The following is a 24,768-nucleotide window of genomic DNA, read 5'->3' as shown; positions in this document are numbered from 1 at the left end:
TACTCGATTTTGGCCTTGATTTAAGGTAAAATTTCAATCACATTAATAAATTTATTTTATGGCCTTAATAAGTGCACATTTATATTTTATGTGTAAGTTATTAGTATTTAGTTACATATTTCCTATCAACTTTGTTTAAAGAGATAATATTTATTTTATGACTTTGCATTGTCTTGGAAGCACTATTTTTATTACTCTTACAAACATTATTTTTATGAAGTGCATTCTATAATGCTTCCAATTTATTTTATGTTCACTAAATTAATATTTATGTATTTTTTTTATTTGGTAGGATTGTGTTGATGCGATTGATGGAACATATATAGAATGGGAGGTTCCTAAAGCGGTACAACAAGCATATCGTAATCGCAAAGGAGGTTCCTAAAGCGGTGCAACACTACAATTTATGTTCAATTTTTTTTAATAAATTAAAGTTAGATGAAACAATTACTTAAGTGGAGAACAGATAACTTTGTAATAATTTATTATGCGATTTTATAATTTTTTGTGTATTTGATAAGATTAAATAAACAATTAGGGCTATTTTAATAGTTTTACAACTTATGAGATTTTTATGTTTATGAGAAAATATACAACACAAAAATTTCATATCGCATGTCCAAACAAACCTTCAATTTCATCTCATGATTCCATATCATGATACCATATCGCATGACCAAACGGGACCTAAATGACAAGAACTTTTGGATTAATTTTTTTATTTCTTACTCAGTATTTAATATTTATATTAAAATTAAATTAAATTAAAATGCTCTTAACCGCTTATTGCAAGATTCATTTCTCGAATACAGAGGAGGGCTCCTAACAAAATCTTTTCAATAACAAAAGACTCAAAACCAAAAATTTTAACTAAATGAAAGAAAAACCAATCATCTCACCATAATTTATATCGATTCAAATTTGATTTGGATTTTTGTACTTAAAAAGAGGTACACATTTAAGATTGCATTACTGTTTCATTAATTGATGAATCTGTGTGTGTCATCAATGTGAAAGAAGACAAGAAGCAATAACTTTCCACCTATCATTGTCATAGAGTAATTAAGTCAAATCTAGTGAATTACACTATTTTATTTTATTTTTATAAGAAAAGTTGAAAAATTAATACGTCCTCCAATTCATATTATCTAAAAAAAAATTGCTTTACACGACCAAAAAAAAAATTAATTAGAAAAAGTTTTTTTTTTACTTTTTTTTATATTTTTGAGTAAATAAATAAAAAAATATTATTTCAAAAACATTTATATGTTATATAGCAAAGTATTATAAAAATGAAATAAAATGAAAAATGTTATCTCAAAAATATTTATATATTATCTAGCAAAATATTTATCAATTATTTACTATCAGCTATCCAAACAAACATCCTTTAGATAATTATAACGTGAACTCCATGTGTTTTTTCTTTTGTGGCAGACAATCATTACGTGTACTCCAAATGTAAATGTAACCCACCTACCCAGCATTATTTACAAAAGATAGGGAAAAAAAATTGGTCATATGCTTAAATTATTATAACAATCTATTACATATTTTTAATATTTAAAAGTAAATTTATGAATAAAGATTTGTTTAAAGAATCATGGTTATCCTGAAAAGATTGTATATATCATGTAGGAGAATTATATTAAAGAATAATTATTTATTATTATTATTAATTCATATTAATTATTTATATTATAAATAATGGTTATCTCTTGTCAATTTACAAAATCAAAATCAAAATTAATTATATTTTTCTCATTTTATCTTTACAATTATTATTATTATTATTTTTTATGAAAGTGTGAACAAGTTTAATTTTTTTTAAAAAATCTGAAGGGGTAAATTAGTGAAATTACTTTTTTGTTTGCTTTGGCCTGAAAACCCCCTCTTATTAGAGTAATTAATCTGTAACAACTTGGGTTTTAGTAATATTATTATATTATTAAATTTTCTATCGTGTTTTTAAACTAACCATCTTATTTAATTTTATTTAAAATGATCAAACGGCCCTTTTCATGCCAAAACAGACATGTTGACCTATTGCTTTGACATGAAAACTCTTTCTTATTAAATAGTTAATGCTTTGTTTTTAAACTAATCACTTTATTTAATTTTATTTAAAATGATCAAATTGTCCTATTATGCCACATCAGACATGCTAACCTGCTACATGCTTTGGCATGAAAACTCCCTCCTTTTAAATTTTAAATAATTAATATTCACCTAATAGATTCTGCAATTAGAATTATTGTTCATATATAGTGTGTGAAGACCTTTTTATTAGTGGAGATACATTTTGTTTGTAAGTTTTTGACTAGTATAACATATCAATTCTCTAAAGGTTGAAACTTTTTTTTTTTATTGTTGTGTGATAAGTATTTTTTTTTCTTATCTCAAAAATTTGGATTCCAATGTTATTAGGTACAAAGTTATTTTTATCAGAGAACTTTTATTCTTAATATGATTTTAAAAAAAATAAAAATCTGAATTTAATTAAACTTGATGAAAAGAATAGAAAAGAAATTTTTGAGTGTTTCTCTTGATAGAGAATCATATGATCCTAGATTATATTGCACTAATAAAAATACATATTTAATGACAATTTATCTATTACTATTAATATTACTGTTAATTAATTGTTGTTAAAAATTATTTTTAGTATAATGTCTAGGTCCCACACATTTGCTTGCCTGTTAACACCTGGCCAGTTGAAAGGTTTGTGTAAAATTGAAATACTAGTAAACTTAAATCAATATTTGACATGTTCAATTATTGATGACTCCCATTTAACCAGTCTATTTAGTGGTAATATATTCCAAAATAAAGACAAATAATCAATAAAAAAAAAGAAAATCTCAAACATGACATCCCAACTACTCTTATAAGACATAAAAATAAGTATAAATTATAGGAACCACATATTATAAGTACCAAATAACATCCTATTCCTTCTAGTTTTCTATTTATTAAAAATCCCTTAAAAATGATGTTTGCGGGATACATAGCATTGTGCACGGGATACATTAGGTTTGATACATTCTACATAGTGAGATACATAGCGAATACATATTTATTAGTGGTTACACATTTTGTTTGTAAGTTGTTGACTAGTATAGTATACCAATTATTTAAACATTGAAACACTAATTTGAATATATATCTAGTCTGCCATTAAGTATTTATTTAATTAAATTATTATAAATTTCAATTTTGAATTTCTTAATTATGAATCTAATTATATATCGTCACATAAATTAGGACGAAGAAGTATTTTTTTTTTACAATGGATTTAATATATTTCTCCTAATACCACTAATAATACAGTATTTACCAATAATGATAATTTATTGTGTGATAAGCATTTTTTTTTATTTTGATCTCAAAATTTGGGTTCAAATCTTACTAGATACAGAGTTAGTTTTATTAGAGATCTTTCCTTTTTAATGTAAATTTTTTTAATATGAATTTGAATTTAATTAAAATTCGCTAAAAAAGGAAAAAAAAGATTATGGTATACAAATCAAACTAGTGCACTTAAATGCATATTGTGTCAAAGTATAAATAAAACACATAAACACAATATATGCTTCTGGAAAACAACAACTGACACATTGGAAGTCTTTTGAAGCATTGGGCATCATGCAATAATCACAAGAGAGCCAAATGTCAAATTAGTTCATTGAAGTTAACATCACAAGAAAAAAACATGTGTGTCGGGTGGTGGATTTAGAATTTTTATTTAGAGAGTTTGAAAAATAAAAAATACAGTGTTTAGAATTTAAATTTGAAGTTTAAAAGTAAATTTTGAACCTTCTAAATCACTGAGACTATGTCTTGTCTTGTGTCAAGGGGATTAAAAAAGACATAGTATATAAACATGCCCATTAACTTGTCGTGCGAGATATAATACATGTAGGATACAAATTGTCACATAGGACGCTAAGTAGGATGCATGTGTCTACTGTTCAACTCTTTACAAGTTTAACACTCTATTTGGATCATTGTTGCCCATTGTTTCATAATGTATTGTATTGTATTGTACTGTATTGTATGGTAGAGATATGAGAAAATGGCCAAAAGCCCCCCCCCNCCCCCCCCCCCAACCTATAGCCGGATTTCCAACTACACACTCATACTTCACAGGGGTCCTATTACCCTGCTGGACATTTTTTTTTTTACATATTATCTCACCCTTATTTGCTGACATGTCGAAGAAGGTGAGAACAACTCCCTTAGGTGCGTAAGCAGAGAAAATAAAACGTCAAAAACTAAAGAAAAGTACATGTGTGAGTCCAAATCAACTATAATTAATCCCCCAATGGTATAATCTCATTCTCTCCCAAAATCAAACTCTCTTTTTCTTCCTCTTTTTCTCAATTTTCAATTGTATATTCCTTCATTCTCTCCCAAATCAACTTAAAACTTGAATTTACTTGTCAAAGCATTCAACTGTAGTTTCAATTTCGAAAAAGCTTGAAGCTTTAGGGCATGTAATTTCTTTGATTTCATAGTTAGGGTTCAAAAATTATTCTTCAAATTCATTGTTTTTTGCTTTGTTAGGGTAAATAATGGCAAATGCGGACTTGAATAAGCTTTCATAGTTAGGGTTCAAAACTTGTTCTTCAAATTCAATTGGAACGAAATCTCATATCATGAAGAGAATGGGGGTGAATATGGAGTGATTGAGAAAAGGTTAGGGTTTAGAGAAAGAAAGAAAAAAAATGAAAAGATTAAGGGAAATTTTAGAGTTATGGGGTCCATTTAATACTTGGCAGCGCGTGTAAACAAACATTTTATTATATCTGATTTATGTGGACATGTCAGCAAATAAGGGTGAGATAATATGTAAAATAAAATGTTCAGGGGGTAATATGACCCCCGTGAAGTATGAGTGTGTAGTTGGAAATCCGACTATAGGTTGGGGGGCTTTTGGCCATTTTCTCGTAGATACAATGTTTGGATAGACTGTATTGTTTGTTGTTGTTTAATAACATTTTTATTGTTTGGTTTAACTGTATCGTACTGTATTGTAATTTATAAATTTACTAAAATATCCTTAATTATTCTAGGGTAGGAGGTTTGATTAGATTTGAATAATATAGGGTAAAGGGTAAAAAAGTATTATGAAATATTATGTCATGATATAATTGGAAAAAGAAATTAAGTAACACTGGGAACACACCAAATCGTTGTTCCATAAAATGAGGGTTTTCATTGTTACGTAACAACGAAATTTAACAATACAATACAATACATTTTAAGTAACAATCAAAACAAACATTGTAGGTGTGGTAACGATACAGTACAATACAATGGGTAACAATGATCCAAACAGAGTGTAAGTAACTACTTGTGTACACATAAAGTTGGAGAACGTAGATGCCTTTAAAGGATACGTTTATATATTATGCCCAAAAAAACCTTTATATATACATTGTAATTTTTTGTCAAGAGAGATCTGTGAACACCTTTTTGATCCCCTAGATCTTCTCTTGCGTGACGTTCATGATAGAGGATGGATTGAAAACAATGCATATTTTTATGTTTTTAACTAGCTAATGTAATTTGCAACTTCCCAATTATTTATGGAAGGAAAACAAACATATCAACTTAATTATGGTATAGGGAACATTCATTCTATTTATATTGAATGGGATGAGACAATTTTAACAAACCTGGCCCAATTTTAACTTAACCCAGCCCTAAACACAAATTCAGTACCTACCCTGGCCCAAACTAAAGAAAAATTGGGGGCCCAAAATTGTCATTAGTACATAATTAGTACAAGTTTCCAAACATGTCACTGATTTATATTTGGAAAAATTACTTAAATACACAACACTTCTTTACCTATTCTCAATATTTCCCTACTCTTTTACTAAAATACAAAAATTCCTTATTTTCCCCCAATTCAACTTAACCGGATACTTTATTAGTTTAAGTATCCGTCCGTTATTAATTAAAGTATCCGCGCTGCTATATTATGCATCCGTCCGTTAATTAAGTATCCGTGCTGCTAACAACTTAATAATTTAAGTATCCGCCCCTTATTAATTAAAGTATTCGCGCTGCTATATTAAGTATCTACACTGCTATATTATGTATCCGAAAAACACTAAAAAAGGGGATTTTTGGTAATTAATGAAAGAGTAGGGAAAGGAAGTAATTTATTTCTTATACTATGTCATTTGCCTAATTTTTACTTTATATTTTCACGTTGTAAAAGCGTTTGGTCCGAACCGATTGATGTTGAAGAATTAACATATAAGTTATTGTTAGGGGAAAAATTTCATTCGAATAATCATCCATGCATGATTGCCTTCATTTAAGAGAATTTTTTTGGTGTAGGAAATCTCAGATTCAGAGTTGATCTTTCGTTCGGGCAATTGGACAGGGTACACACTGACACAAGATTGAATGTAGTGGGAAAAAGATAACTATTGTTAGACGTGTGAATACAATCTCATATTGATATAGCTAAAAAAATATTTTAAATATAAAATGTAGGATACTCTTGAAAATGTCAGGCCTTTCGGTAAAATTGTGTGGGCTTCGTCTGAACTCTGAAGCAAACAATATATACATATCACACCATGTTAAGAGTATTTTTGGATTGCTTTTAGCAAAATAACTGATATCAGAGCCAATATAATGGTTCAATAAGATGAGTATGGAGATGGCGAAGTAATGGTGTGGGGCACGACTTACTGCATACACAAAAGAAGCTTGTGGGCTTTATAACTATAAATATTAAAATAATGTGAGTATCACCCAGTAATTCTCTAGATTAGCTCATGAATTTTAGGCATATGAAACTTAGTTTGACAGAAAAATTAATTCACAATTAATATCACACCACGTTAAGAATATGATTTAACTCTTCAAAAAAAATAAAAAATAATGGCTCTCTAGGACATGGAATTGCTTGTGAAACATTGTTTAATTTATTAGAACGTGTTTCTTAGTTGTGGTGGGGAATGGTGGTGGTGATGGTTGATGGTTGATTTTGTGATTTCAAATATATATTGCATTAAACATGATATCCACCAACAACAAAAAAAATATTTTTTTAAAAAGGAAAAACCAAACACCAGAATCCTGCCAGAAAATCCATGGTGGCACTTACACAAATATTGTTCTCTAGGTAGAGATGATTTCTTTCCTTATTCTATGTACTTTAGTACTATATAATAAAATTTAATTAGGGAGAATTAATTATTGAAGCATATAAGATTGTGATCTTATTGAGTGTATTATCAACTTGACAATTCAATTGTATGATCCCAAGTATACAACATTTCACTTATCAGTAAAATTTTTCTTATCGTGGAGAAAAACTACATTTCAAAATCAGTAATGTAAATTTACAGTCTACTTTAATGCAAACTTTAGTGCGTTTACAATTCGGACCCGCATATCTTATGAAATTTCCAAATTGAGAAGTTACATTCTAGCAAATATTTTTTATAAATAAATACACACATATATATATGGCTAGGGGTCATCAAATATTGGTTACCCAACTAAAGGAGGTGGGTGAGGGGTTTGTAACATGCTCCCCTGGCTAGCCACATAAGCCAAGAAATAAATATCTTCTATTTTTCTAATATGAATTTAAGTTTAAGTTATAGACACAAATAGCAAAAGTATTTTATATAATTTATCAATTAATAGAAAGTCAGTTAATTATTTTTATTAAGTTACCAATTATTGGTAATTATTTTATATACAATTTGATGGTATAAATATTTTTTACATTGTCACATAAATTAATCCCTTTTACAACAATTATTCTTCAATAGAACAACTACCTTTTAATTTATTTTTCAAAAAAGAAACAGCCAGCATTTTTGGACCAGCTGTATACAGAATTTTTGCTTTCCAAAAAATCTAGCTTTATATTATAAAGTTTAAAAAATAAACCATACAGATTCTTTTCTTCAAAATAACGTTCCCCACGTTAAGTATAAAATACTACCTATATTCTAATTGACGTGCCACATTTTTTTTTTAAAAAAAAATAGTCCAAGAAAAAGAATATTATCTTTTTTGTATCTTAAAAATAATTTAATTATAAATAAAATCTCAATTTATATTTCCTGTGATGATTTATAGATATAAAAAAAATGTCTAACATTGATTTTAGATCACAAATTTCATTTTTTCCCCTTCTTGTACTCCAAATGTATAATCAAATAATATCACATAATTAATATTGTGAGAGTAAAAGTATTGAAATTTGAAAAGCTCTCCAAGAGGATTCAGATTTAAATCTAAATCGAGGTAAAACCTCAAGAGCACTAGGCAATCTCTTTTCATCTATCCAAACTATGAGTGGATTTAGAGTGCGGCGTTTGATTCATCTGAACCTGGTACTTTACACACGGAACATAAATTGATTTGGGTAAAAATTTAATTAAAATTACAACAAAGACAAGCTTGAACCCATAATTTTAAAAACACAATAGATCCAATGCTTAAAAATTGAATGATCAAATTCATAGAATTTAAATCTCTAATCCGTTTCTAATTCAAAACTTGATGAATAGAATTATTCCATACTTGTGATAGTGCAGAATAGCAATAAAATTAGTCGAGGTGAACACTAATTGATCCATATGACGATAATAAAAAAATAAAATAGTATCTTAATTACTTCCTTTAGTAACCAATGAGGGAGCCAATGTTAGGCTAACTTCCACATAAAGTTGGCCAATTAGACATCAAAGTTTGACCAAAATGAAAAGAATCCCACAAATTCGACAACTCATTAGTCTAGACTTTTCTTGAATTATTTTATGTACTAGTAACATATATTAAAAGAAAAATATACATCACCAGATCATAATATTCCACTTTATAGTTTATATATATGCCACAACTTATAATTAGACAACAAATACAACAACAAAAAGAGAAGAAAAAAAATCAAATTCACTCTTCAAAAAACTATTTATTTCATACTTTTTTTTTATCTCATATTTGTGAAACCTGGTCTTTTTCGATTCCTATCTCTCCTTCGAATACATAGGGTTAACAAATTAAGGAGAGATCAATTAATATGGCAGCCCATAAGATGGTGTTTGAGTGTTTATTTGATGCAAGTTTATCAACATTTGGTAATATGGAACAAAGACCATATCATCGTAATTGTAATTGTGCACTCCACAAATTGAAAGGAAAAAATTCAACAACTTGTTTTTCCAAGAATATTGTTTCATTTCCGAAGAAGCAATTTAAGACAACTATTTTTGCAGCTCTGACAACAAATGAGCCTGCACCGCTATCCAATGCGAAGAAATTTTGACATATGAAGGGGCGCAACATGTTCTTTCGATATACATGGATTAATTCGATAATAACTTTTCTAGCTGGTTATATATAGATATACAATTTTGAAAGAAACATTCTTTTAGGCTATTACAATTCTCATTTCTCATTTTTAGACCTTTTAATAAGGTTGATTTGTCTAGTGGTCACTTAATTAATCGTTATTATTTCAGAAAGTTAACTTTAATTTCTTCAACAAAAATGACTTCTGAGATAATAACCATCAGCTCCCTTTGAATATTGCTTTTGCAGGGAATATTGTCACCTACAAGAGCAATTATATTCTTTTACAATATCTCTTCTTCTATGTAAACTAGTTATTTTTTTTTTGTAATTGGTGACTTCATATATATATATATATATATATATGTGATAAGTGCATTCTAAAAGTTTAAAATTTAAATGTTACTATGTACTAAAAACCACCTAGATTTTAAATAGAACTTTTTTGGGGGAGATCTGTCAAAAATTGGCTCGTTAGAAGCTTTTCCGATGGATATTAATTCGATCAAAAATTATATATATTAGACGGAACTCTTTCATCATCACAAAAATATTGCAAGACAAGTATTTCTTTAGAAATTTTTCGTAATTACCAAATTCTAGAAGGAAAGATTAATTAATTTATTATATTTAGTTCAAAAAAGAGTTTACATGATGACATACATAAAAAGAACCTATTATTCTCTCTTCCAGCTTAAATGGAATTGATATTATAATAAAATTCCTAAATAAAAGCATATCAATTATGTAGTTATATCCTTATTAGTTACAATAACAACCTTCCTTATAAAATAGAAATTAAGTTAGAAAATAAATAAATAAAAAAGATTGACATTATAAAAAAAAAGACGCCCAATTAGGTTATTACTACATACACAAGAACATATGAAGAAGGAAAACAAATATAAGTTTCAAACAAGAAAACTAATAAAACAATTTCTCTCCAATTTTTTAGATGGTAAACAACTAAATTTTCGTCATAATAATATCTTATGAAAATTATTTCTCCTGTTTTTGTCACGAAAAAGGGCATTGCAAATTCGTACCAAGAATATACAACTATGTTTTCGGTCATAATAATATCTTAGGAAAACTATTTCTCCTGTTTTTATCACGAAAAAAGGCTTTGCAAATTCGTACCAAGAATTTATTTTTAAATTCTTTATGAAAAATAAAGATGTTCACGATTTTTTTACTCCGTATTCCTTCATGATCAATATCTCAGCACCACCCTTATCATCTAATAAAATTCCTAAACCAACTATAACATTCTCTTTTAGATTACATTTAGGCTTAGGGATTGGAAACATATAGGAGTAAAACTTATCAGAATTGAGATCAAAATATATGACTTGGTTAAAAGAAGCAACGCGCACCCACAATTCATTATTTTCATCATTGTCTAATTTTTCGACCTTTACCTTATAATATAACTTTTAATTTTTTCCAACTTAATTTCTATTTTTTTTTTCGGGAAAGTTCGTTATTTTAACTAAAAAATATATCAGTAGTTAATTGATATGCTTAAATTTATATTTTTGTTGTAATTCAGTTCCTTGATTTCTGCAGGTCAATTTTTTGTAAATAATAATTTACAATATCTTTTTTATTTTAATTTTTTGTATAGTTTAGGGAAGGTTGTTATTTCAACGTAATAAAGATATAGTGTAATTAACAATAACTCTTTTAAGTTTAGGAATTTTATTGTAATGCCACTTCCTTGAAGTTTATAGCACCTGCTCTTAAGGTTGTTAACTTGTTATGATTTTCTTAAAAGGTCGATGAAAGAAAAATATGACAATTAATATAAAAAGGGAAAAAAGATAAATATACTCCTGAACTATCAAAAACGGTATACAAATACCCTTTGTTATACTATTGAGACACTAGAGCCCCTACCATCCAAAAAGTGGAATATTTATACCCTTCACTCTAACGGAAGGACACGTGTCGTCATCCTATGCATCTACCCTTATTATTCACCATATTTTAAACCCACAAAAAAAATCCACCCGAATTTTAAAAAAAACCCACCCAAATAGTAAAGAAAAATTAAAGTGATATTTGGGTCCAAATTCCACACTGTATAAGCACCGCTACGGAGCCACCACTGCAACCGCCACCACGACGGCCATAGTCATCGTCATCCTCATCAGAATCATCGCAGCTTCCATACACATCATCAAAGTTCTTCGATTTCTGATAACAACTGTGCAAGTATGGGATGCGTGGTCCGTCGGAGCTGAAAGTGATGAGCGTATGAGGTGAGAATGTTGTGTGTGAAGTTTTCTGGAAAGATGAGTATTGTTGGGACGGTGCACCAGAAAACTATTCCATAAGAATAGTCGTTATGTGTTGGCGGACGTTTGTTACACTCATTGGGAGAGTGAGATTTTTTTCGGACATATTCAGATAAAATCATCCTCATCGGCAGCGGCAGCGGCGGGGCGGAGAAGATGGCGGTGAATGAGATTTTTGAGTGAAGTTTTATTGATTAAGCTTTGAAGCCTAGATAGAACAACCATGGTTGCTAAAATTATTAGGCTCTCTAAAACCTTAGCTTCTCCCCATCCTCTAATTCGTCCTCAACTTCTTGCTCAATCATGTCATCTTCTTCTTCTCCACTCAAATCCGAGGTTCTATCCCACTCCATCACGAGATTCACCCTTGTATATCTTCTTCTTCACCCATCTTCATGTTTGAACTCGAATTCAAAATCAAATGCTTACCCTTCCTTTCAAAACCAATTTTGGGTTGATTGTGTTTTTAGATTTTTTTGAGGAAATAAAATGAGTAGTCGATAAAATTGCGTGAGATTTTTGAAGAATAAAACAGAGGATCAAGGCGTGTATTTTGGTTGGTTTGGGTATATTATTAGGTGCTAGTAATGGGTGGGTTAGGGATTATTTGGGTGGGTCTTTTTAATTCGGGTCGTGAGTTTATAATTTAGTGAATAATAAGGGTAGATGCATAGGATGACGACACGCGTCCTTCCGTTAGAGTGAAGGCATAGATGCCCCACTTTTTGGACGGCAGGGGCTTTAGTGTCTCAATAGTAAAACGAAGGGTATTTGCATACCTTTTTTGATAGTTCGAGGGTATATTTGTCATTTTTCCAATATAAAAAAGAAGATATAAATTCAGTGATATAACACATCAAACATCGAGGATTGTATCAATCTTGGCTTGCTATGCATAGGAGACTATTAACAAGAGATAGACTAAAGAAACTTCAAATTTAAAAGTGGAATTAAAAAAAGGAAAAAAAACTTAAATATACAACTTAAAGTCTTTAATTACATCAATAAAACAATACTTTTTTTTCAATTATATAACAATATTTTTTTTTCAAAACTAGAAATTTTTTTTTTATTTAAAAAACGTTTACCAAGTCAACCACAAATATCACGTATCCCTTAAATTTCTCCAATTATTTTACTTTCCTTGATTTACTCCAATTTGTTATATTATCTCCCATGAAGAGAGATTTCATACAAAAATAAAACCTTTCTTCTCTACTAAGATTGACCATCCAAAATGCATACCAATAATTTTTCAATTCTAATTCAACACAGCGGGCGATGAGACTCATCAGGTAATTGATAAAAAACAGTTCATATGGTGGGTTTTTTCGTGGTTGTATTTGATTTTTCACAACATTCAATTTTAATCTTTTTTATTGTTATTCTTTTGGTTTATTTTGTCGATTTTGGTGGAATGTAAATTCATATGATTTGTTTGATGTTCTGGAGCATCAATATGCTGGTTTAATTATTAAATAAATATTAAAATTTATCAATTGTTTGTGGAATAATATTGAGTTTTTCACAACATCTGAGTTTTTATTCTTTTAGTATTGATTCGTTGTTTTATGTTAACGATTTTGGTGTAATTACAACAACTTCATGATTTTTATTGTAATCTAATGTGTTGAATAGGATTTTTTAAAATTTTTTTTAGGTTTAATTGATTAATGCAACAACTTAAAATAGCATCATAAATTGTATGTTTAAATTAGTATGTTGAATGGAGTATGTTAACAGATTGTATCAATAGTTACTTTTGATATGTGATATGGTGTTACACATACCAACTGCAAGTAAGATTGTAGGTGCATGTATATGTGTATTTTGTTGTATTATTTGGTATATAAAATACAATAATAAAATAATATTTTGGTACATTGTTTGGTTTATTTTGATTATCTGAATTGGTGTATATAATAAATTGAAAAATTGATAATATATTGGTACATTTTTGGTGTATTTTAATTATCTGAACTGGTATATATAATAAATTGAAAAATTGATAATATGTTGATTGGTATGTGATCTGGTACTTATGCTCGAATAGCTGATTCTATGAATTGGTGGTATGTGTTGATGTATTTTTTGGTCTAAATTATAATACCTTAAAGGTCAGAATACTTATGATATGTTATTGGTATAATAAATTATTTGGTAACCTGTTACTGTGAATTACCACAAGTATGCCAATTTATTATTAGTACAGTAATTGGTGAAAAAGTTAGTTACTTACTAGAGTGTATCAAAAACAAAACTTAGTTGTGTGCCATCAATTACCAATGTAACTACCAAGATGTTTAAATATATGGATGTAGTAAGCAAATTATTAAGAGTTTGTAATTCAATACATTGTAAGTATTAACAATACTATATTATACATAGTATGTTTTGGTATTATTATTGATAATGTATGTTTTAAATTTAAGGTACGCTCATCAACAGAATACCTTCATACAGTTATAGATGGTGCAAAGAGGTTTACAGTATGTCTGAATACTGGTATGTGCCGTTGTGACAGATTTCAACATGATGAGATCCCTTGTAGTCATGCAATTGTTGCTATCAGATATAGGAATAAACATCGCGATGACTACTACTCCGCTTATTATAGTAATAAGGATTATCAGGATATATATGCAATACCAATAGAACCCTTGCCTTGCGAAAGCACTTTGGATGTTCCATCACATGTTTTGAAAGAGGTAATGTTACCACCAATTGCAAGAAAGCAGCTAAGCAAACCACCAAAAAATGATCGCAAAAACGAATTCACCGAAAGAAAGGGAAAGAAAAGAAAGTCACCTCTAGTGAATGCGATTTATCTGGGCATAACAAGAAGACTTGCCCAAAAAAATCACATAAGAATTAGCGTTGTAGTTTTTTTATTGTTATTTTACTTTACAAAAAGTTATGCAGTTGAACTCATTTATTTGATTAAACAGTTGAACTCAATGAAGCCTTATTTGAAAGTTGATTACTATTTGGTATCTTATTAATATTATTGAATCCGTAATTGTTATAAATGGCTATCGTGAACTCATTTAATAATCGTGTTGTGAATGAGCAAGTGAGGTTGGTATAATTCCAGCCTAAAACAAAAATAATTTAAAACTAGTTAATGTGAAGAACTTGGTTACCAGAAATAATATACTATGTTAATGTAAAAAGTTGATTAAACCAATTATTTGAAAAATATAGGACTATTGAAAAAATGATGTGTGTTAATACATTGGTTTAATCTGGAACCATAATAAATACAATTTGTTAAAGGAAAAATTTGGTGAACTTACGTTAAAATAGGAATGAAAATTGGTAAACATATAGGAACATAATAATGGCCGTATGTAGGGATCATATGTTTGCATTATATAGCAACCTAAAACAATAAATTTGAAAAAAACTACTTAAAGTTAAAATCATGGTTTGAATGATACCAGAAAAAAACTCACTCTGTTAATGTAAAAAAATTGGTTTACTTATAATAAAAACTACACAAAACTTGGTAAACTTAATGGTATATAGCAAACTAAAACATTGAATGAAAACAAATAGCACAAATAAAACAGATTTGGTATAATATTTGAGTAATACTAAAATCAATTGACATAATAATGGTTTATAAAGTAATTCAAATGTTTGAATTATATACCAACCTATAACGGTGAATTGTAAAAAAAACTATAAAAGGTTAATATTTTGGTTTGGACTGTTACTAGAATTAACATATTCTGTTCCAGTAAAAAAAATTGTTAGGCGTTAGAATCTGATAAGAAAAAGATGGATGGTTAGGTGTTAGAATCTGATAAGAAGAAGATGGATGGTTAGGCGTTATAAATTATGGTGAGGCCTCTGGTTAATTGGAATGACAAGCGATTAAGTGAAGAAGATGTAAGGTTTAAGAGATATGGATAAATAAAATTGAAGAGTTATCTCAATATACCGTTGAAAAAAGGAATCCTAATACATCTTGGAAATAACTCAGTTATAGATAATTGTACTAATTTTATTGGTATCATAAAAATCTTTAAATAAAAGGAATAAATCAATATGGACAAAAAAAATGACTACAAAACGTAAAAAGGAAAATAAAAAATAATGAAACGTGTGAAAAGGGATTTGTAATATTTCCTGGAACTATACCTCAATTATAGTACTGTAACAACTTTATTGATACCACAAATCTTTATATAAAAGAAATCTCAACAAATTACTACAAAACATAAAAAAGGAAATAAAAGAGGAATAAACAAGCGTGTGGATGTGGGCAGGGGCGGATCTACGTGGACAGGTGGGGGTGCCACGGCACCCAGTGATCTCGGAAAAAACGTCGTTTATATATGTATAAATTCATAATAATTCAATATATATTGCTTTTGCCACCCAGTGACTGAAATGCGGAACAACTCAATTGGCGAAGGAGTTGGTCTGCCACACAGCCAACGCGGGTTCAAACCTCACTGCCAACGCTTATTTTTTTGCTTGCTCCTTTACTTCATTACTTTTCTTTTTTGTCTTTTTCATTAGTATGTAAAGGGCTTAAATTTTTTTTTCTCCATTCATTCTTATTTATTTACTATTCTTTATTAATTCAAATTGACTCATTTTCATGATTAATTTTTTTTTCTTCTTTTTTGTCTTTTTCATTAGTATGTAAAGGGCTTAATTTTATTTTTCTCCATTCATTCATATTTATTTACTATTCTTTATTTATTCAAATTGACTCCTTTTCATGATTAATTTTTTTTTTTACTTTCTCTTGCACTAATTATTAATCTCCTGATATGGGTGTTACATGTTTATTTTTATCAATTAATGAGTACTGAATTATGAACGTCAAATAAATATTATTAAGAATATATTTAAATAGTAGTTTTTAAAAATATGTTTTAAAAATGATGAATATTATTATTAGAGCTTTTTTTTAATTTTTTTTAAAGGTTCTTTCAAATCTTCACCGACTTTCTTGCTAAGTAAGATGACTAGGCTGAAACTACAATTTTTATTCTTTCCCTATTATATATCTCCAACAACACATAAAGTCAATGTAATATGAATATAGTATGTTAATACTATTAGATGGTTTATACAAGCTCAAATTTTAATGTGAAAAATCTTTTTTTTTCTCAAAGTTTCAGCGAATAAGACATCTAATTCCAAAAAGGAAAAAAAATTGAATTGTTTAGTTATCTCTAATCTCAGAATATCTAAAAGAAAATATTACTAACATGCATATTTGATCGATTTGTTTATAAAAAAAAATAAAAATCAATAACCTGAATTGTAACCCAAATTAAAGTAACCGATCCTTTTATCTTACTTGAACGTTATGGCACCCACTACCTCCAAATCCTAGATCTGCCCCTGGATGTGGGTCTGTTTAATGAGAGAGAATACATGATAAAATTAAATACCTAATTACACTCCACATAATATGGCACGAACTACCAAGAGTCAGAGAGAGAAAATTCGGTAAATTTTTTTAAGTAAAATAAAAAATTAAATGTTTTGTTATGTATGTAATTTAAAAACTTAGTTTGTAATTAAATTTAGTATATTGATATTTTGTTAATAGAAGTCTTAAGTAGTATACTTTTGTAATTTTTCCTTAAAAAAAAAATTAAGAAGGAAAAATAAAATAAAAGATCCCTAATGAAAATCAATTAAAATTCCTATTCCCAAATAGGTTTTCCAAATTGTTTGTGCAACTTCTCACTCCAGTAATATTCCTTCGGAGAGATCAAGTTTTCTATATAGTTAACGATGGGGCTGCAATAACACATCGTCACCTTCTCGATAACGAGAATATCTCTCATATTATCATTCTTAGGATTGTATACGATAACTTTATTGTGAAAATCAATCTCTGTTTTCAAAGCTATTTCTCCCATTTTTGTCACAAAAAAGGGCACAACAAAATCATGAGAAGGATTTATTTCTAAATTCCTTATGAAATATACGAATATCCATGATTCCTTCATGACAAATATCTCAACACCGCTCTTATCATAATCTAATCGAGTCATACAAAGACATTCATTTAAAACTCCTAAACCAACTATAAAATAATCATCATCGTTCAATCGGTCAAGCTCAAGCACTTCGGTGCAAAATCGGGTGGCAGGATTCCACAAATAAATATGCTCGTCTACATGTATTAGTATGAGACCATGACAAGACCCCAATAACCTAAAATATTTTTCGATATGATGCCAACTCATCATGCAAGGGTAATCAAGTTCTTCAAAAGTGAGTTGTTGATATATGAATTGGAATGAGCTATCCCTAGTTGAACGTGTTGTAAACATGGTCATCACTCCGTCTCGTTGTTGATTTGAGAGCTGAAAATTTGGACTTGAAATCCAACAACCCCATGACTTAGAAACACACTTGAATCGTAACAAAGATTTCACGGGTAAATTTGAGAGAATAAGCATAGTGATTTCGTCAAGAAGATGTGACATTTAATCGTGATACAATTGAAGTAAGACACCATCATATTTATTTATATTAGAACAAAAAAAATCTTAAATTTAGGGATTTTATTATTGACTTGGGCAGGAATTAGAGGGATTTTATTGTAACTTTCGGGAAATTAGAGTCAAATTAAACTTTTGGAAAATTAAATAATAGAGGTTTATCCCTTATTTAATGTGTTTACACAATACTCAGTTTAAAAAAAAAGGATTTATTACTCTCTTTATTTCAATTTCAACATGACATTATTAAGACCACAAAATTATAGTAACATTTTAATACATTCTATTCTATGTATCTTTAGTTTAAGTTTCCTTACTTTTCAAAATTTAACGGATTATTGCATACTTGAGTTCTTTCGTGAATCTCTTTCTCAGGCCAAGACTCTAATCGTTCTGTTACAAACAGAGGAAACATAGGCAGTGTCACCTCTCCTCAGTTTGCACTGCAAATGTAATCCTAATCCTTGTTAGAACCACTTATAAGTAGTCTAAATGTAGATGTTATTAATCTTATCAATTCAATGTCAACAAGATAGTAGATTGTAAGATTTTAAAAACCGTGATCACTACATCAGATTTAATCATTCAATAGTACAGACACAGTCTTCAGAGCAAAGAGTTGCCATGTAACTTTTTTCGTTTAACTATCAAATGACAGATGATAGTACAAACACTTTGTTTCTTATTTTTCACCTAGCATAAAAAAAAAAGAGATCACCGAGGGAGAACGAACCTCAACTTCACCTCGTACTCCAGCTTCCTCCACTGTCTCACACTGTGCTGCATCATCAAATGTTCCATCTTTTCCCCGACCTCCCTGTCATAACAAGAGAAATAGTTGTTATTAAAAAAGAGATTACCTCTGATATATTAAGAAGTTTTGAACCCATGGATCAGTAGTATATTACCTATATTTGGAAGAATGAGCTGCAAAGTGTCTCCCATGAATACTAGAATGTGACCTAATTGGTTACGGAGTCATGGTTTTCACTACTGTCATATCTGCTCCTCCTTGTCCCAATCTATGTTTGTTGGACTCATCAAAAAAGTCGACGGGTGAGGCAACAATTTTGAAGAGTCCGAGCAACATAGGTCCCAATGCTATGTTCTGTTGGTTGATCATCATTATTTTCCTCCTTGTCCCAATTCAAGGCCTCAAGTTCTATGTCATCTTTATACAACAGACGAAATCCATACTTGATTTTACTTTTAAAACATAACCTTATAAGCCCATAGTCATTTGGTGTTTTTCCATTTGCCTTAGACGTATCCCATAAGCTAGCGAGAGGTAACAAGAATAAATGAATAGTATTAGATGTAGCTCTACCTTTTGAAAGGTAGAAAAAATCTAGTTTCCATGACATCCCATCATCATCACATAAGGGAATCAAGTGAGCTGTTGTATAACCAGCTACGCGGCCAGAGTAACATACAGCGAATCCCAAGAAGTTATCAGGTATGTACCAATTTTCAGGCAAATTGACTGATACACTTTTATCCATTCCCCGATGGTGGAACCAACTTGGGATTTGCTGCAAGGAAAACTTATTCCCACCAAGCACAATGCTAAACACTCTTTGTGACAAGGAAATGATTTCCTGAGAAAAGGAAAGTGGAAATTCCAGTTCCCTCATCACATTTTCTAGCATGTAAATCTCCGACTCCACAATCGTGTTTCTAAGGAATTTTGGAAATTTTTCTAAACTAGAGCAATGCCGTAGACACAAGTACCGAAGAGAATCAATGCACAGACCTGGAAGCCTCTTAAGCTGTATACAATTAGTTAATATTAAAGTATGGAGGTTTTTGAGAAATCCTACGGAACGATGAACCTCTTCAAGATTTATACAATGTGACAGATTCAAAGTCTCCAAATTCCGCATCTCCATCAAATCTGGCAACTCTTTAAGCCTCTTGCAATATGATAAGTCCAAGGATTGAAGAGCACCAAGTTGGCCTATGCTTTGAGGCAAATGTTTAAAGTTATTTCCACTGAGATCCAACATTTTCAAAGAGGATAAGCATCCAATGTCTTCCGGAAGTCCTCCATCAATTAGATTGCAGTAATCAAGACACAGAACATCCAATAAGCTTAATCCTTCATTCACCTGAGGGAACACAAAGAGAACTCTATCTTCGAGACTTACGTCTGATTTTTGAAAAGTCAAGGATTTAAGCTTGTTCAAGCAGACAATGGAAGATGGAGGTCGTGAAATTTGAGTGAATGTGGCATGAAGCTCCTTCAGGTTTTCTAAATCACCTATCTCTTCTGGCAAGCTTTCAAGTTTTAAGCAGTACGACACATTTAGCTCCATCAAACCTTTCAACTTACAAACGCTGCTCGGAAGAGCTACAAGGTTTTCCAGAAAACTCAAACCTAGCTTGGTAATATGAGTTAGGTACTGAATAGATGATGGTAGTTCCCTTATCCCAGAACGTTCCACCTTAATTTCTAACCCCGGCTTCATTCTTCCAAGGATTTCTGGAAATTTCTCTAAACTATAGCACCGATATAGGTACAGAGATTCAAGCGACTCCACATTAACACATGGAAACTTCTTAAGGCTTTTACAACCATCCAAATCTAACTCAATGAGTTTACTGCAACATCCCAGGGAATGGTGAACTTCTTCAAGACGCATACATTCCACCAAATTCAAATACTCCAAATTTGGCATCCCCGTGAAATCTGGTGTTCGCATCAGGCTTCTAGAAAAGCTGAGATTTAGCTTTCGTAGAAACGGCAAATGCTGTTATTATTCAGAACACAGAAAGAATGAGATAGGAAAACAGGAACAACCAGGCATCTATGGTCACTAGAATAGTTAAGATGTCTATCTGACAGTTGTAGTCAGTTTTGAGTGTCTTTGTGTGTATTTAACCAAAAGAAAAATAAATTGAATTCAGCAATTGTACCTTTGTTCCAATCCATAAATGACGCAAAAAACTGTACTGGAGATCAAGATGAACAAGTCCTTTAGGTTCAAAATTTTCTGGCAATGATTCCCAAGGATATCCATGCCAATCAAACCAACACAAGCTGTTGGGCAGGTACTCAATGGAGTCATCATTTGCTAACGCGAGCTGTTGGTCAGGTGCAAAGTGACCGATGTATAATATTCTTAGCCTTATCATTTTTTTCATGGCTTTTTTGCTAAAGTGTAGCTTTTGAATACGTTGTAGCCAGATTGCTTCCATAGATTTTGTCCCCTGATAAAAGGATCATTAGTCTACAAAGTAAAACTTCAAACTCTGTATAAAATCTGCATACCAGTACGACTACTTTCTCACTCCTTGCAATGCCAAATATCATCATGTTTTATATTTTTTACTATTGCACTTGAGGTTCTTGAAGAGATAGCAAAAAATATATATCGCTTAAGGGAAATGCTTTATGCAATTCATTCTACAATTCTATTTTATAATTTAAACTTTTTGAGAAGTTCTTTAGAGTCGAGTTGGAAAAAATTCATGTTGTGATAGGATGGAATTGTAATTGAAACGGTACCAATAGGCAATAAATGTTACTTTTGCTTAATTGCTTCACCTATTAAAGTAAATAACTAAAATGGAGCACTTGCAAGATATGAAGCAAGAGGAACAAATAATTGGACTTGAAGACCAGAAATTGAAGCCTACTTACTGTATTATTGACCATCACCTCTTCGAAATCTTCAGCATCCCAAAGTCTGCTCTGTTTTCCCGAATCTTTTTGCATTTTCACCACATATCTGCCCATATCTTGAATTAAGTCATGCATTTCAATCCTATCATTTTTGGAAATGAACACAAGAGATTTGTCAATCAGGACATCCAATCCGTATTCAGCTCCAAAATTACAACTTTCAAGGATTTCAATGACTACTTTTTTTTCATCTCCTCGGAAGAAACATGCCATATCTAGAAATATCTTTTGCTCTTCGGGCTCCAACCCGTCATAACTTATCTTGAGCTTTTTAACAATTTCTGAACTAGAGTTTTTCTTTATTTGGTCTATAGTGCTTCTCCACTGAGTCAGGCTTTTCTTATGCAATAAAGAACCCCATACCTTGAGGGCTAAAGGAAGACCTTTAGCATGATTTACTACCTCTAACGAGAAGTTCTTAAAACGCTCATCCGGAACTTCTTTTTTGAAAGCATGCTGATTGAATAGTTGCATAGATTCAAGATCAGGTAATGTAGGAACTTCATATATTGCATTATCCTTCTCTATCAAGTGTCTATTTCTAGTTGTTACAACAACTCTGCTGCCATTACCACACCAACCAAGATCACCTGCTAAATACTCCAAATGATCACTATGATCTATGTCATCAAGAACAATTAGCACTTTCTTTGACAAAAGCCTGTACGAAATCTGTCTCTTCCCGTCGTACTTATTATTGGCATAATCATATTTTCGTCTTAACAACTCAGATAGAAGGGTATTTTGTAAAGAATGCAGGTGATTCTTTGTTGCATTTTCTTTAACATCCTCAAGAAAACAAGCAGCTTCAAATTGATAAGATAGAGTATCAAAGATGGCTTTTGCTATTGTTGTTTTACCGACTCCGCCTATTCCCCATATCCCTACCATCCGAACATCATCTATTTCTATCTTAAGTAGGGACTTAACTTTCTCTAAATGAGCATTTATTCCCACAATATCTTGCAAAGAAGATGAAGAATAAGCAATCTTGCATAATTTAGAAGAGATGTAGTTGACAATCTGCTGAATATTCTCTGATTCAATCCTACATAAATAAGAAATTGATTGTGGAAGATGTGAGAAATCAAGTATTAGTAAGTATTTCATATTGTTAATGTCCATTAGGATATAAAATAGGAAAATTATTCCATTTCTTTTTTCCATTAAAGCAGTGATGTGTATTTAACTCACCCGTCACGGATATCGTATCCTTTTAGATTTACAGCAGCAGTTAGGACAGTCCTCCATCCTTGCACCTTCTGCATCCCCTCAACATCATCCTTATACCTCATTTCGTGTTTGGCAAATGCTTCTGCAAAGCTCTCGGTCTGGTTTCGAACGTGTGATGGATCCACATCATAGAAGACCGGTATGACCATTTGTCCATTTTCGCTCTTGCATTCCATGATCTTCTCTAGTTCATTCAAGCACCACCGCGATGTAGCATAATTCTTTGAGAAAACAACAAGAGCAACTTGAGACTCTATGATAGCTTTCAAGAGTTCTTGTGGGATCGAATCACCATGCTCTAGCCTTTTATCATCTTGAAAGGTAAATATTCCCCTATTTCTCAAACCTTCGTACAAGTGACTCGTAAATGTTTTTCGAGTATCTTCACCTCTAAAACTTAGGAAGACATCGTACTTCCATCGAGGACAGTACTGTGAAGATGATGCCATGGATTCAGTTAATTTGTCTAAAAAGAAAAATAAATTGTATGGTTGTGGCAAGAGATCACTTGATGATATTTTGGATAAAGTTATATACAGAAAAGAGAAAATAAATAAGTACCACTTCAAATATCAAAAGTTCTATGTACATTGGATCTAGTCAACTTATAATATTAGGAAATTTCTCTTAACCTTCTACATTTCTACCCCAAAAGTAAGTACTAGGACATTTCTGTGAAGCTTGGATTATGCCCATCAAGACTTTGTGAATTAGGTGGAATTTGAAAGAGACCTTAGGTTCCCCACCCACTTGATTGACACTTATGGCCTTTACAATTGCAACAGCTAATCCTCACCATTACCAGTAATGACTATGGAAATATTCACCCTTTGTTTCGATTGATTTGGCCTACTTTCTTTTTCTTCATTAGCAACTCATTAATTTCAATTTTCTATCTAATTTGTTTAAGACCACAACATTAAAGTGTTTTTTACTTCACTTTTTTTAATGATCCTGGTCGCGCACCTATTTAGATTGTTGACACGTGTTCTTTTTAATTTCATAGGCTAAGATTTGATTTCAGTTTAATAATCACTTAATGTGGAGTCCATTTTAATCGACTTATTTTAGGTGTTTTGAAATATTGTTATAATGTTTGAATAAGATGAATTTAGTAACTTGTGATTTTTGATTTATAAGTTATAGGTCAACCTGGTTGTTAGAGCATATTTGTATTTGGTTTGTTTTTTTTTTGTACTTTTAAGTCAAAACAATTTTTAAACAGTCTAATAATATTTGTGTAAAATAGAAAAGTAATTATAAGCACTTATTTTTCAGTAAGAAAAACAACAACAACAACAACAAAAAGAAGAAGCACAAGTTAGAATTTCCAACTTTAACACTTTTAACTTATAAATCATAAGTTAAAAGTCAATCCAAACAATTAATTTTGAAGTGAGTTTTCATTATTTTGCAATGTATTTTGGATAAGCTGATTTTTAGAATAGATATATCCCTCGTTTAATGGTGCTATCATCGTCTAACAAATGGTTTGTTTATTCCAAGAATATCTTAAAATTGGTTTGTTAATTCCAAAAATATCTCGTGATTTTAAAAAATTACCTCACAGTTTTATTTAATCCCTCCAAAAGTATTAGATAATTTTTTAAAGCCACATGATATTTTTGAAATTAAAAATCAATTTATAAATTCGGTAAATATAGGTATATTAACGAAAAGAGTAAATATGCATTATTTATTAGACGATGAGCCATATATGCACCACCCT

General features: G+C 30.4%; 2 protein-coding genes across 8 annotated transcripts in view; both read right to left on the bottom strand.

The window, feature by feature from the left end:
- Positions 1 to 24,768, bottom strand: part of LOC125876353 (uncharacterized) — a 226,402-nt gene that overhangs the window by 84,537 nt on the left and 117,097 nt on the right. The gene's annotated exons all lie outside the window — the stretch shown is intronic.
- On the bottom strand, positions 17,263 to 23,598 carry LOC125876333 (TMV resistance protein N-like). 5 transcript variants are annotated; one of them, XM_049557495.1, is made up of 7 exons: positions 23,001 to 23,598; positions 21,765 to 22,854; positions 21,038 to 21,331; positions 19,030 to 20,871; positions 18,855 to 18,938; positions 18,468 to 18,564; positions 17,265 to 18,031 (listed from the first exon to the last, which is right to left on the bottom strand). In XM_049557495.1, the coding sequence occupies exons 1-4, from the start codon at positions 23,486 to 23,488 to the stop codon at positions 19,162 to 19,164; spliced, it is 3,582 nt and encodes a 1,193-aa protein (XP_049413452.1). In that variant the 5' UTR covers positions 23,489 to 23,598; the 3' UTR covers positions 17,265 to 18,031; positions 18,468 to 18,564; positions 18,855 to 18,938; positions 19,030 to 19,161. The 5 variants fall into 5 exon arrangements, with proteins under 5 accessions (XP_049413450.1, XP_049413452.1, XP_049413453.1 ...); XM_049557496.1 differs by having other exon boundaries at positions 17,265 to 17,983; XM_049557494.1 differs by having other exon boundaries at positions 17,266 to 17,996.

Source organism: Solanum stenotomum, chromosome 9, assembly GCF_019186545.1.
Source record: "Solanum stenotomum isolate F172 chromosome 9, ASM1918654v1, whole genome shotgun sequence".
NCBI classification, from domain to species: Eukaryota; Viridiplantae; Streptophyta; class Magnoliopsida; order Solanales; family Solanaceae; genus Solanum; species Solanum stenotomum.
This window is presented reverse-complemented; position numbering and strand designations above follow the sequence as displayed.

Bases quoted from the DNA above. Each gene is read 5' to 3' on its own strand.
- LOC125876333 (XM_049557493.1), bottom strand. From the start codon at position 23,488: ATGGCATCATCTTCACAGTACTGTCCTCGATGGAAGTACGATGTCTTC. The intron at 22,855-23,000 runs GTGAGTTAAATA...TTATTTATGTAG, and splicing joins GGATACGATATCCGTGACGG to GATTGAATCAGAGAATATTC. The intron at 21,332-21,764 runs GTAAGTAGGCTT...TCCTTTTATCAG, and splicing joins AGGTGATGGTCAATAATACA to GGGACAAAATCTATGGAAGC.